Source organism: Labeo rohita, chromosome 9, assembly GCF_022985175.1.
Source record: "Labeo rohita strain BAU-BD-2019 chromosome 9, IGBB_LRoh.1.0, whole genome shotgun sequence".
Lineage (NCBI taxonomy): Eukaryota > Metazoa > Chordata > Actinopteri > Cypriniformes > Cyprinidae > Labeo > Labeo rohita.
This window is the reverse complement of record NC_066877.1, coordinates 7,686,485-7,699,469: the sequence shown is the minus strand read 5'-3', so window position 1 is coordinate 7,699,469 and position 12,985 is coordinate 7,686,485. Positions and strand designations below refer to the sequence as shown.

At 36.5% G+C, this 12,985-nt stretch overlaps 1 protein-coding gene across 2 annotated transcripts in view; it reads right to left on the bottom strand.

Moving 5' to 3' along the window:
- Positions 1 to 12,985, bottom strand: part of gsk3ba (glycogen synthase kinase 3 beta, genome duplicate a) — a 62,140-nt gene that overhangs the window by 6,325 nt on the left and 42,830 nt on the right. Inside the window, exons 4-8 of one of the 2 annotated variants that reach the window (XM_051118875.1) lie at positions 9,906 to 10,016; positions 7,332 to 7,462; positions 6,618 to 6,724; positions 4,401 to 4,498; positions 3,933 to 4,040 (exon numbers count right to left, since the gene is read on the bottom strand). In XM_051118875.1, coding sequence (XP_050974832.1) covers positions 3,933 to 4,040; positions 4,401 to 4,498; positions 6,618 to 6,724; positions 7,332 to 7,462; positions 9,906 to 10,016 — 555 coding nt within the window. The remainder of the gene's footprint in view (positions 1 to 3,932; positions 4,041 to 4,400; positions 4,499 to 6,617; positions 6,725 to 7,331; positions 7,463 to 9,905; positions 10,017 to 12,985) is intronic. The other variant, XM_051118876.1, reaches the window with a different exon arrangement.

Sequence of the window (12,985 nt, the reverse complement as noted above, 5' to 3'; positions counted from 1 at the left end):
ATGACATCATGCCCAATTATGGGGTATTAAAGGTGCTGTATACGTTTTCCAGTGTAGTAAGGATGAAATGTTCAAATGCTTTTTGTAGCCAAGTCTTCAAGAAGTGCAATAATTCAAATAAGACTTGTTTATATCTGATTATTATTACACAACAACTGAAGCTCAAGCTCTGGCTTACAAGAAGCGGATGAAAAGGAAGGCATTTCAGCCTTCAGAGGTGTTTGAGTCATAGGCATTGGGGCATATCCTGTGCAGAAGGTAAGACTGTGTTGAAGGGAGGGGTCTGGTTGGAAGCAGGATAAGACTAAACACACCCTGCAGCTCAGTTGTGCACTGCATACAATGACCACCAGGGGGCACCTGAGAAATCCTGCTATTATACTTCATGCGTACTATAGTGTGAACTATAGCTTTAGTATAACGGGCACACAAAAATATCAATTTGAGATCTGCATCATAATTTTTAAGTATGAATTGTGTTTTAAAGTAATGAATAAAAAATGAGTTTTAGTTTGTGTGGACTTCCCCTTCTAATCATACCAAAGAAAAGTACCAAGATTATTACCAGTTATAACATGTCCATCTGGAACAGTTCATCTGTCCTTCAACAGCATTTTCAAATGACTCAGCAAGCTCAGTTTGATGTACATGACAACATTTACGGTTGCAAGGCATAACACTACACTACTGTTCAAGAGTTTGGGGTCATATTACATTTTAATGAAACGCAATTTATTCCTGTGATGCAAAGCTGAATTTTCAGCATCATTACCCCAGTCTTCAGTGTCACAAGATCCTTCAGAAATCATTATAATATGCTGATTTGCTTCTCAAGAAACATTTCATATTATTATCAGTGTTCAAAGAGTTGCTTAATGCTTAATATTTTGTGCAAACCATGATCATTTTCAGAATTGTTAGACAAATAAAGTTCAAAAGAACATAATTTTTTAGGGATGTGCCCAAATAGTGCATCCGTATTTGGAAAGGCACGGAAAATAAATAACGCATTCTATGGAGGCACTAAAGGGACATAGTTAGTGGCTTGTTAGCGGTAGCCTGTTACATTACAGTACATAAAACTTCACTTACCACATAAACAGAGTAAGGAGAGAAGACTGATAGGGCGATAGCAAATGATTTGCAGATTCTGAGCATCACTGACAAACATCTAATCTTGTCAAATGTGTGGTAAGTACTTCAAAGTATAGAGTGTTATCATGACGCGCTATCAGTCAGCCTTATTGGCGGCACTGAACACAAACAATGCCACTGAACCAAATAAAACTTGCATATTTTGCTGATTATTGCTGCGTCTCTGTATATGTGCTATCAGGGTATTGTCATGTTTTGGGCTGTACTAATTGGTCGGACCAGGAAAAACATTTGGAGTACTATAGACTGCCAAAAGTTAAAACAAATCAAGGAGAAGAGTGCAAAAAATTGTCTGCGGAACAAAAGGCAAACAAACGTTTTTTGGTTAACCAACCTGAACCAGGATTTCCAGATCAAGAATCTTGACAACATTCTTGTTTGTTGTTTTCATTTCTTGTCAAGTAGGGGAAATATTAGGCTAATTTCTTTAAGGGATAATTCACCCAAAAATGACAATTACCTTATTATTTACTCACCCTCCAGGCATCCTAGTTCTATATGACGTCCTTCTTTCAGACAAATCCAATTCAGTTATATTAAAAATTTTCCTGGCACTTCCAAGCAATAGGCAGGTGTTTCTCTTCATCAGCTCAAAGCAAGTCCAATAAAGTGCATTCATTTATAATAAAAAGTGTACTACATTTGCCAAGAGTCATAACAAATCAAGGAGAAGAGTGCAAAAAACTGTCTGAGGAACAAAAGGGATTTTTTTGGTTGGCCAAACTGAACCAGGATTTTCAGATCAAAAATCTTGACAACATTGCCAATTATCCTGGCACTTTCAAGCTTTAGAATGCCATTAGGCGGGTGTTTCTCTTTATCAGTCCAAAACAAGTCCAAAAAGTGCATCCATCCATAATAAAAAGTGCCTCACGCAGCACCAGGGGGTGAATACATACAACTGATGCATTTTTGTAAGAAAAATATCTGTATTCAAAACATAATAATCACTTTAATCTAGCTTGCGCCAACTGGTTGTACATGGAAGCCTTCCGGGCGGATGACGTAGGATGTCGATGTTGCGTATGCGCTGGTGAGTCTAGCACAAACCAACGTTTGTTTACAGGAGCAAAGGAAGCAGTTTCCTTACTTTGGCTAAGCCAGTCTCCTCTTGGTTTATATGGAAATCTTCTGACATTTTTCTTTACAAATCCTCATTTTGATTTTCTATTTCATGACCGGTGCTGTGTTTACCTATCTCCATGGAACGTAATCTAGCAAGCTAGATTAAATTGATTCTTATGTTTTGAATATGGATATTTTTCTTACAAAAACTCATGGATTTGCTACAGGAGGCCTTTATTCACCCCCCAGAGCTGTGTGAGGCACTTTTTATTATGGATGGATGCACTTTATTGGACTTGTTTTTGACTGATGAAGAGAAACACCCACCTATTGCCATTCTAAAGCTTGAAAGTGCCAGGATAATTTTTAATATAACTCCAATTGTATTCATCTGAAAGAAGGAAGTCATATACACCTAGGATGCCTTGAGGGTGTCATTTTTAGGTGAACCATCCCTTTAATTAATACTGCTTGTCTGTATTTTTACCACCTATTGACTTTAGTTTGTCACCATATTGCACCTTTTCCTGCTTAATAAGTTCTTCTCTATATAATTTAGCAGCTTCCACACATTTTTCCCATGGTTTACACAGCATAAATTAGCAGAACAATGTATTCAGTAGTACATTAACCATGCAATCCATGCTGTTGTTTACATCTGAGTATCGCCAATATGGCCACGCATCCGGGTAACTGACCAAATTGTGACGTAAGTGCAAACCCTCTATACACAGAGTACGTGTGATCGCGAATCTCGAAAGTGAAAGGAAAAAGCGAGCAGGCATTTAAAAGCGATTTCAATGTCCCGCATATTAAAAGCGGCTCCCTCATGTCCGCAATTTATATACAGTATAATTACCCAATGATGTAGTCAAAGAGAAAGCATTGAAATATATTTTTTTGTCCTCCCATTTTGTATCTATTCCCTTAAGGGGTTCCGTAGTACACGTCATTTACTTTCCGAACAGGGTGTTCGAAATCGGGTACATCCTTTCGATCAATTGAATAAAAGTACTAACTGCTTTTAAAAATCATACTAACCCCAAACTTTTGAACAGTAGTGCATACCACAATCTAAAAGCTAGACGACAGAGTAAACAACAGTTGTAAAAAGTGTAATGAAGTCAGCAAGCAATGTAGAGCATGTCTGATGAGGTCATTCAATTCAAATGGACATGAGGATGTGACATCACTGGCTGACATCAGCTCTGTTCCAAAAACCTAGTGAACTGTCTAAACATGCAGCCGCCTTATTCATTTTTATTTTGTATTGAATGATCCATAATATTTATAGTATACATATTTATAATTCCTCTTTCCATATAAGCATATTTTTGACACAAGGCATTATAGAATCGCCTTCTCCTTTCTATATCAAGCTATCTTAGGATGCAGCATAATTATTCCGCCTACCTTTTCTGAACCAGACTTCCGACGTAGGCAGCTCACTAGGATTGGGAACAGACTGTAAGGTCACTTGGCTAACCATTACAGCAGAGTCTACATACAGGCACAATCCTGACTGAAATGTTCCTTCTTTCATTAATTAGTTTAGAAGTAGAGTGTACAAGAACAATAAATGAAATGCTGTCTGCGAGTCCTGTGTGCTGCAGATGGGTGATGTGAATGGAATGGAGCCAGGACGATGAGTCGAGCTGACGGCCGGAGGTGGAGGCGGCTGTGCTAGAAGTAGTAAAACTGTTGACCTGTACCTGTTTACTCACCTTAGTCCATGGATGGGCCTTAATCTGCGGGAATTTGAACTCGGTGTAGTTTGGGTTCATTTCCCGAATCTGCTCCCGCGTGGGAGTGCCCAGCACCTGTGAGCACAAACAAACACAAACACCACTCAACATAACAGCAAACTGTTTCTTCAGCACTTTAAGATACAACACTCCAAAAAAAAGATGGTTCTTTAAAGGAATGTTACATGTAGTAACGATTCTATTTAGAACTGTATCAGCCTGAAGAACCCTTTTCTGGTACTGTTTAGAACTATTTTTCTTAAGAGGTAAAAGTTGATTTTATTAAAATTAATTCTAGCTTGTTTCTTTTTACATTTGAAGGTTACAGACTAACATCAACTAAGTGTTACGCTGCAATTGTTGCTCTTCCTACAAAGTCATGCAAACACTGAGATTAAATCACAGACAGAAGCGGCGGTGTAGCGGCGCCAGTACCTTGATGATTTCCACCAGCTGATCCACGCCACTGTCGCCGGGGAAAATTGGTTGTCCTAGCAACAGTTCCGCTAGCACGCAACCAGCTGACCACACGTCTGTAGAGAAAGCGGGTCAGAGAGATGCAGAGAGTGAGGGAGGGCCGACGCTGAGCGGGACATTCTTATTAGCCAGAGGTCAAGAGCATATCCTAAACACTATGTGCCTACTGGACTCACTGTACGTCCTTCCAAAATCACCAATGACACGTCATACGAACAAAGGCTCATAACAATGCTCTAAAAATCCATTAGTTGTTGATAAGAGATCCTTCAGTACAGTACAGGGCCTATTCTCTAAATGAATGATCGGTCACACTTTACAATAAGGTTCATTAGTTAACATGAACTAAGAATGAACAACACTTCTACAGCATTTATTAATCTTAATGTTAATTTCAACATTTACTGATGCATTATTAAAATCACAAGTTGTGTTTGTTACCATTAGTTAATGCACTGTGAACTTACATGAACAAACAATGAACGACTGTATTTTTAACTAAAATTAACAGAGTAATAAACAGTGTAATAAATGTATTGTTCACTGTTCGTTCATGTTAGTTAATACATTAGCTAATGTTAACAAAGACCCCTTATTGTAAAGTGTTACCGAATAATCAACTGATTTGACTTTCAATGGCTGACACAAGATTTAGAGATCAAAGTGGACACTATATTCTGACATATAAAACAAACTGAATTATAGTAAATAAAAAAATGGAGGGAAAAATAAATAAATAAATCACTAAAACATTAATTTTACATAATATTTACTCAAAATCTACTCCAAAGTATACAGATAAAAATGCATATGTGAATTATTTAGGCTGTAGATATTGAATATTAACCGAACAAGTTGGTGTGATTATTGCTAGTCCCACAATTTTTCACCTGGTTGATATATCAGTGTATTCTCTTGTGAAAAAGATGTGCATTTAATTGTGTTTAATGTATACTTGAAATCTTAAAAGCACAGTTGAAGTCAAAAGTTTACATACACCTTGCAGAATCTGTAAAATGTTATTTTACCAAACTAAGAGAGATCATACGAAATGCATGTTATTTTTTATTTAGTACTGACCTGAATAAGATATTTCAAATTAAAGATGTTTACATATAGTCCACAAGAGAAAATAATAAATTTACCCTGATCTTCAAATTCAAAAAGTTTTCACCCTCCGGCTCCTAATGCATCATTTTTCCTGCTGAAGCATCAGTGAGCATTTGAACCTTCTGTAATAGTTGCATATGAGTCCCTCAGTTGTCCTCAGTGTGAAAAGATGAATCTCAAAATCATACAGTCATTGTTGGAAAGTGTTTAAATACACAAAAAAAACAAAGAATTTGGGACCTGAAGGATTTTTCTGAAGCACAGCAGACAGTTTAACTGTTTAAGACAAACAAGAAACTCATGAACAACTATCACTAAATCAAAAAAACACAGCTGTGGATCATTCAGGTAACAACACGGTATTAAGAATCAAGTGTATGTAAAGTGTTGAATGTGGTCATTTTTATAAATTCAACTGCTCTCTTGTGGACTATATGTTAATGTACTTTATGTGAAATATCTTATTCAGGTCAGTACTAAATAAAAAATATAATGAATTTTGCATGATTCATTTGCAGATTTTGCAAGGTGTATGTAAACTTTGACTGTATATATTTTTTTAAAAAGTCACTGTTTTAATCAAATTTTGCCTTGCTTTAAAGCAGTACACTTATTTTGATATATTGACTAACATTCCAAAGCACATGTAAAGTACTTGATTATAATTTTAATGGCTTTTTTAAATAATTTTAGTTTACCATCAATGCTTATCAGTAGATTTAGCAGTACACTTCAACTATATTTTAAAGATGACATAATTAACAATTAAATTATACATAAAAATGTACTTAAGTGTCAAATAAAATGGTTTGACTAACTACATTTAATATAAATTTAAACTATAATATATATTTCTATTTAACTGTAATTTAACATGCAATTAAGTGTCCAAAAACATTACATTCAGTTCACACTTAAGTATACTATTTATAGATGTACTTCTTTTTCACAAGGCTCGTGTTCGGCATGAATTTGTGTATTTATCATGATAAGAAGTGATAGCAACATAATAGAGGAGTAGTTTATTGAAGCATGATTTGCATGGTACGATTAAAGCTCATATACCTATGCTGGAGGTGTAGTCGGTTGCTCCAAAGATGAGTTCTGGGGCTCTGTAGTACCGTGAGCATATGTAGGAAACATTGGGCTCCCCACGTACTAACTGCTTAGCACTGTGAACAAAAAGACAGATTGAACAATCTCTCATCACCAGTACACTCTTTTGTAGCTTGTTGGCAGTATACAGTCTACACTGCGTTTTAGCAAAGCACTCTAAAGACATTTGTTTAGATGGCAAGCGAGTTGCTAACCTTTTAAAAGCATCTCAAGGCCGTGTAGAAGGCAGCGTAGAAGTGAAGAATGATGCTAATCGGTGTCCTCATTCAAGGAAAATTTGCATTATTTTTGTCTAAGTCCTCAGTATAAGGTATTCATTAACAAACGGCCGAAACGCATGCCCTAGTTTTCAGCCAACAGATGTAAGGCAAGTGAGAATCGGATACCTGAATATCACTTCACCTGAAATCTTCACTAGTATTCTTAAGTAGAAAATTGTGAAAAGCAGGCTAAATGAAAAGGCTGAAGTCAGCACAGATATCTTGGAGCATAGCGAGACCATCTGGAGGCCTCTAGTGAGGTGTAATATGGGATTATCAGGTTAAATGCAGTAAAGCGTTGCTTTCACTTCATAGATCCACTGGGGCTGCACTAGACCTTTGAAAGGTTATCAGAAATGCCATTGTCTCCTATGAATTGGCTATCAAGAGATTACTAACTGACCTGCCAAAGTCACAGAGTTTGAGCACGGCCGTGTCTGGGTCCAGCAAAAGATTCTGCGGTTTGATGTCCCGATGGCAGATCCCAAAGGAATGGATGTAGGCCAGACTCCTGAAGAGCTGGTACATGTATAACTGTAGTGAGGAAGATAAAGTAAATACACAGAAGTCATGAGGTTAGTAAAGCAGTCGTAAAAAGGTCACAAAAATGTACCCTATAAATTTAGAATACAATTTAGCCTTTTTCATCACTTAATATCAAATGATTGAATGGAATTCTACAGAGAATTCTCCAAATCCATTGTTTTACATCAAAATTACTTTTTTCATGGAACACAGAAGGTGAATTTTTGTACAATATAATGGCTCCTCTATTACATATAATGAAAGTAAATGGGGACAGGTGCTGTCAAGACCCAAAATGACTTAAAAACCATCACAGTGCTATTTAAAGGTGCACTAAGCAATATTTGAAAAACACTTTTTCTGCACAGTGTCAAACCGAGTTCCAAAACACACTTGTAGCCAATCAACAGTAAGGGGCGTGTCTAGTAATGACAGCGAGAAAAAAGCAAATATTAGCAGATTGACTATAGATAGAGATGGCAAATAAAAAAAGGAAAATATCAGAGGAATAAACATTAAAAAGAAGGGTTATGATCAGAAAAGAGGTAAGACCCACATAAATGGGAAGGCCTGGAGGCGGACACCAAGGTTGTGGTGTTTTTTTTCTTGATAGGTGAGTAACGTTGATTTCGCTCCGTTTCACACAATTTACATGTGTTGGCTTTTGTTTGATATGCATGTGTTATCTTCACTTGTTTCCACGATTGTCGTTATGCCAGGGTTGTGTACGTAAGTGTGGGCTGGAGATATCAAAATAGGGGTGAGGTCCTGTTGGGGTATGGGCATGTTTGTTTTCGTGCTTTCAAATATCGACATCGTTTGGCAAAAATCGCTTAGTGCACCTATAAGGATCATATGAGTAGTCCATTTGACTATTCTGTATAAGTAATATGGCAAATAATATAAGACAAATATGGCACCACTGACATCATTGGCATTTTATCGCATCCATTAGTCCATTTTTAGATCTTTGACAGAAGGAAAGATTATCAGAGAATAATGATTTTTGATCTGTTCATCACCAAGACTTGGAATACAGTTCATGAGTCATATGAAGTACTTTTAGGATTCTCACATCCATTATATGCAAAAAAGCAGCCATAAAATTCTTCAAAAATGGGCACTTTTTGTTACACGAATAAAAGAAAGTAAATAGGTAAGGATGTGTAATGCTATTTCTCTACTGTTATGTATTTCCTTACATAATGGCAAGGAAATAATGATACTTTTTTGAAATAGTCATTTAAATCAGTGATTAAATCAGTGGCCTCATACTGTCCGCAACAATTTTCAAAAGCACCACGACTTTTCTTGTTGTTTGTGGTTTATGATAAAATATTTTAAAGCTTGGTATACCAGTTTAAACCAACCTGACCAGCCTAGCCAGGCTGGGAGACCAGCTAAAACCAACTACTTCCAGCTTAAACCAGCTAAGACCAGCCAACCAGCTTAGGCTGGTTTTAGCTGTTTTTTCAGCAGGGTAAAGGGGCGTTGTTAGGCACGATGCGGGACGGAGTGCCTAAAGCCCCCTTAGCTGTTATAAATTCACTGTAAACCATGGCTTCACATGGCTTATTGCTTTATAAAGCGGTTATTCCATATACGTAGTAAGGTTTCACAAATAAAAACAGTATTCCTCCGACAGACAATGTAGTTCCTCAGAAACGGCTGTTTGCAACAAAGTGGCTGCCAAGCAACACACAGACATAAACAAAGGTGTATGTTTGTAGAGTAATATATAACAGCTTTGAACGCAGCTCAACCAATCAGAATGAAGGACTGAAACCAGAGATTTTCTTACTATAGGAACATGAGAGGGTCTGTATTACTTACTATTGGAGAAAGCGTAACGGCTAACTTGGATCACGTGTTCCTTAATAACCAATCACATTACAGCTTTGACGTCACAGAATTTCAGTCAAGAGTTTTGTGACACTCAATCGCCATTTACGGATACCACAGGAATGAATGAGATGTGCCATAAGCTGAATCCCTCCTGTCGCAAAAAGTCAGTGACTTCTCTTATAAAATGGCATTTTTTCGTGGGAAACTCTAAAAATGGTTCAATTCAAAAGTATTGTTTAGTGTAAAACATGTTGAAGATTAGCAGACAGCCGTTTCTTCTAAGAATCTGTTAATTCAGCGTAGTGAAGCCTCTCTTCCATTGACATCCATTCTGCGAAAATGGCCTCTGGTCTCCTTTCCCACATACTATTTATGTTGCACCCTGCCAATAGCAGGAAGGATATAGCTCAGGACATAGCGGCACAAAGCAGTGATGACGTCATCACAGCAGTCAAGACCCTGTGACGCAAAACTGCACAGGAGGAGGGGGACAAATGCCAACACACACCCAGCTGACCCGTATACTCACCAGCGGGAACGAAACCTATGGTTTTCGTTCATAAGGTACACATCACTCACACAAACACATATTAGGAACAATCCGCACCTTTACATAAACCATGGGAAGGGTCTGCTTGGCACGGCTGTAGTGTCTCGCCACTCTGTAGACGGTCTCGGGGACGTAGTCCAGAACCAAATTCAGATACACCTCATCCTTCTGTGGACAGAGAACAAGAAAGCAAAGACTTTAAGTCACTGAGTTAAAAGTGTCAGGCTTTACAGCACATACGTATATAACTTTAGGGAATCTATATATAAAACAAGCTCGGTATGAACGAGGATAATGACTCTGAGTCAATGTCTATACTAAAAATGTCCCATAAGCACCATCCCTACATATATCTCCACGACTGGAGCTTGCGAACTGTAAAAAGCTGCTGTGGAAACGACACAAAAACAGCCGATTCTTTAGCATGATGTCATTGTGGACGTTGACTGCCATGCATTGTGTGGAACCGTGCCTGAAAGCCATCATCTTTACATAACATACATGCTCAGACATTGAAGTCACATCCTCCTGAAGAACTAAAAAAAAGGAAGAGCTCAATAGGGTGGCCTACAGGCCCACTCTGACCCCACGTCTGATGTCACATCCTGTCTATTATGCCCTTCTTCCTTCCTCCACAAGTTCGGTTGTGAGAGAGTCTATTTCTGCTGGATCGGACATGCCTGAGCTCATTTACTTTAGGCATGACATAAAAGGTTACGACTCAAAGTGACCTAACAGACATAATCCTCATATTAAACTTGTGAAGATACTTAAATATGAGAATAAGATACAGATAGAGATACAGAACAGAAAGGGATTCTTTCACCCAAAAATGAAAATTCTGCCATCACCTATACAACTTTCTTTTGTTGAATAAATGAAAAAATAAAATATAAAAGTAACATAAAATTGTACAAAAATAAAAACATTATGAAAAACAGCACTCAAAAAGTTTTGTAATATATCTCCTTTGGTATTTCACAAGAACAAAAAAGTTTGAGTTTGAAATGAAGGTGAGTAAATGACAAAATGGTCATGCTTTGGTAAACTATTCCTTTATTAATATCTGGATCAAAACTGAAAAATAATTACTAGTAACAAAAAAATAAACCTTAAAAATAAATAAATAGAATTTACTCCTCTAAACATGTAAAGACACTTAAATAAATATGAAAAAATGTCAGATGTATAAGATATGAAATATAAAGGGTTTTTTTCAGCCACAAAAAGAAAAGAAACATCTGTCATCATCTACATCAATTTCATGGCATATACTGTAATATTATTCTGTTGAAAAATGAAGAAAAAAGAGCATAATGGTACCATAATGTGGTCATTTTTTTTTCTTTTTCATTTTTTGAGTTATGTATTGTTTTTGACATGTACATTTTTTTAGCTTGGCTTTTTTTTTTCTTTTTTCTTTTTTTTTTTTGAGTTTGACAGCATCTATTCTTATTATTAAAAACAGCAAAAGTTTTGCAGTGTATCTTGTTTGGTGTTTCACAAGAGCATGAAACTCATTAGTTTGGAGCAACATGCGGATAAGTAAATGATGACAAACTTTGTTTTTGTAAACTATTCCTTTATCAAAATCTACATTAAATCTGAAAAATAATTACATATATAATTACATATATGTACATACATATTACATTCAATTTATATATTACATATATATATATATATATATATATATATATATATATATATATATATATACATACATACATATTACATTACATACAAAATGCATGTTAATTTTTATTTAGTACTGACTTCAATAACATATTTCACATAAAAGACATTTACATATACTCCACAAGAGAAAATAATAGTCGAATTTATAAAAATGACTGATTCTTAATAGTGTGTTGTTACCTGACCACAGCTGTGTTTTTCAGGTCCCACAAATTCTTTGGTTTTTGTATATTGTTAACCCTTTCCAACAATGACTGTGTGATTCTGAGATCCGTCTTTTCACACTGAGGACAACTGAGAGACTCATATGCCACTATTACAGAAGGTTCAAACACTCACTGATGCTCCAGAAGGAAACACGATACATTAAGAGCTGGGGGGTGAAAACTTTTGAACAGAATGGAGATGTGTACATTTTTCTTATTTTTGCCCAAATATCATATTTTTTCATTTAGTATTGCCCTTCAGAGGTTACAGAAGATAGTTACATGTTTCCCCGAAGACAAAATAAGTTAAATTTACCCTGATTTTTAAAAAGTTTTCACCCCCTGGCTCTTAAAGGAGAAGTCCACTTTCAGAACAACAATTTACAAATAATTTACTCACCCCCCCAAGATGTTCATGTCTTTCTGTCTTCGGTCGTGGGGAAATTATGGTTTTTGAGGAAAGCATTTCAGGATTTTTCTCCATATAATGGACTTCATTGGTGCCCCGATTTTGAACTTCCAAAATGTAATTTAAATGCAGCTTCAAAGGGCTCTAAATGATCCCAGCCGAGGAAGAAGGGTCTTATCTAGAGAAACGATCGTCTTTTTTTTTTTCGGAAAATATTTTTTTTAATACTTTTTAAGCACAAAAGCTTGTGTAGCACAGGCTCTGGGATGCGCGTTCACAACGCTACGTACTCTTGAATCACATTGAAAGGTCACACGGAACTACAGACCCAGTGTTTACAAAGCGAACGCGCAAAGACTAAGAAAGTGCAAGTCAGTCAAACGCTGTTTACAAACAAAAAGGTACAACAATGTCCTCCTCTCAAGCTGTAGGAGAAAATAAGATGGAGTTTTTCGCCATACTCAGTACACAGACGATGAACTTACACGTGATTCGTAGTAGTGATGGGAAGTTCGGATCATTTTACCGACTTGACCTTCGAGGCTTGTTCAGCAAAATGAACAAATCTTTTTTTTCGAGTCATTTCATTCATTTTAGCAAAATATAATTAAAATGTTACGTGTTACTTCCCTAACACATCTACTACTTACACAAATGTTGATCACACTACAAACAAGACTAAACTATAATGCTATAAGAAACAGAAAAGATTAATTCATTGTTTACCTGGGTCTTTAGTCTATGATTAGCTCACCTCACCTCTTATCTGACAAGTTTTCAGGTTTGAGTCGTTCATTCATCATGTGACAGCCCCATAAGATGAA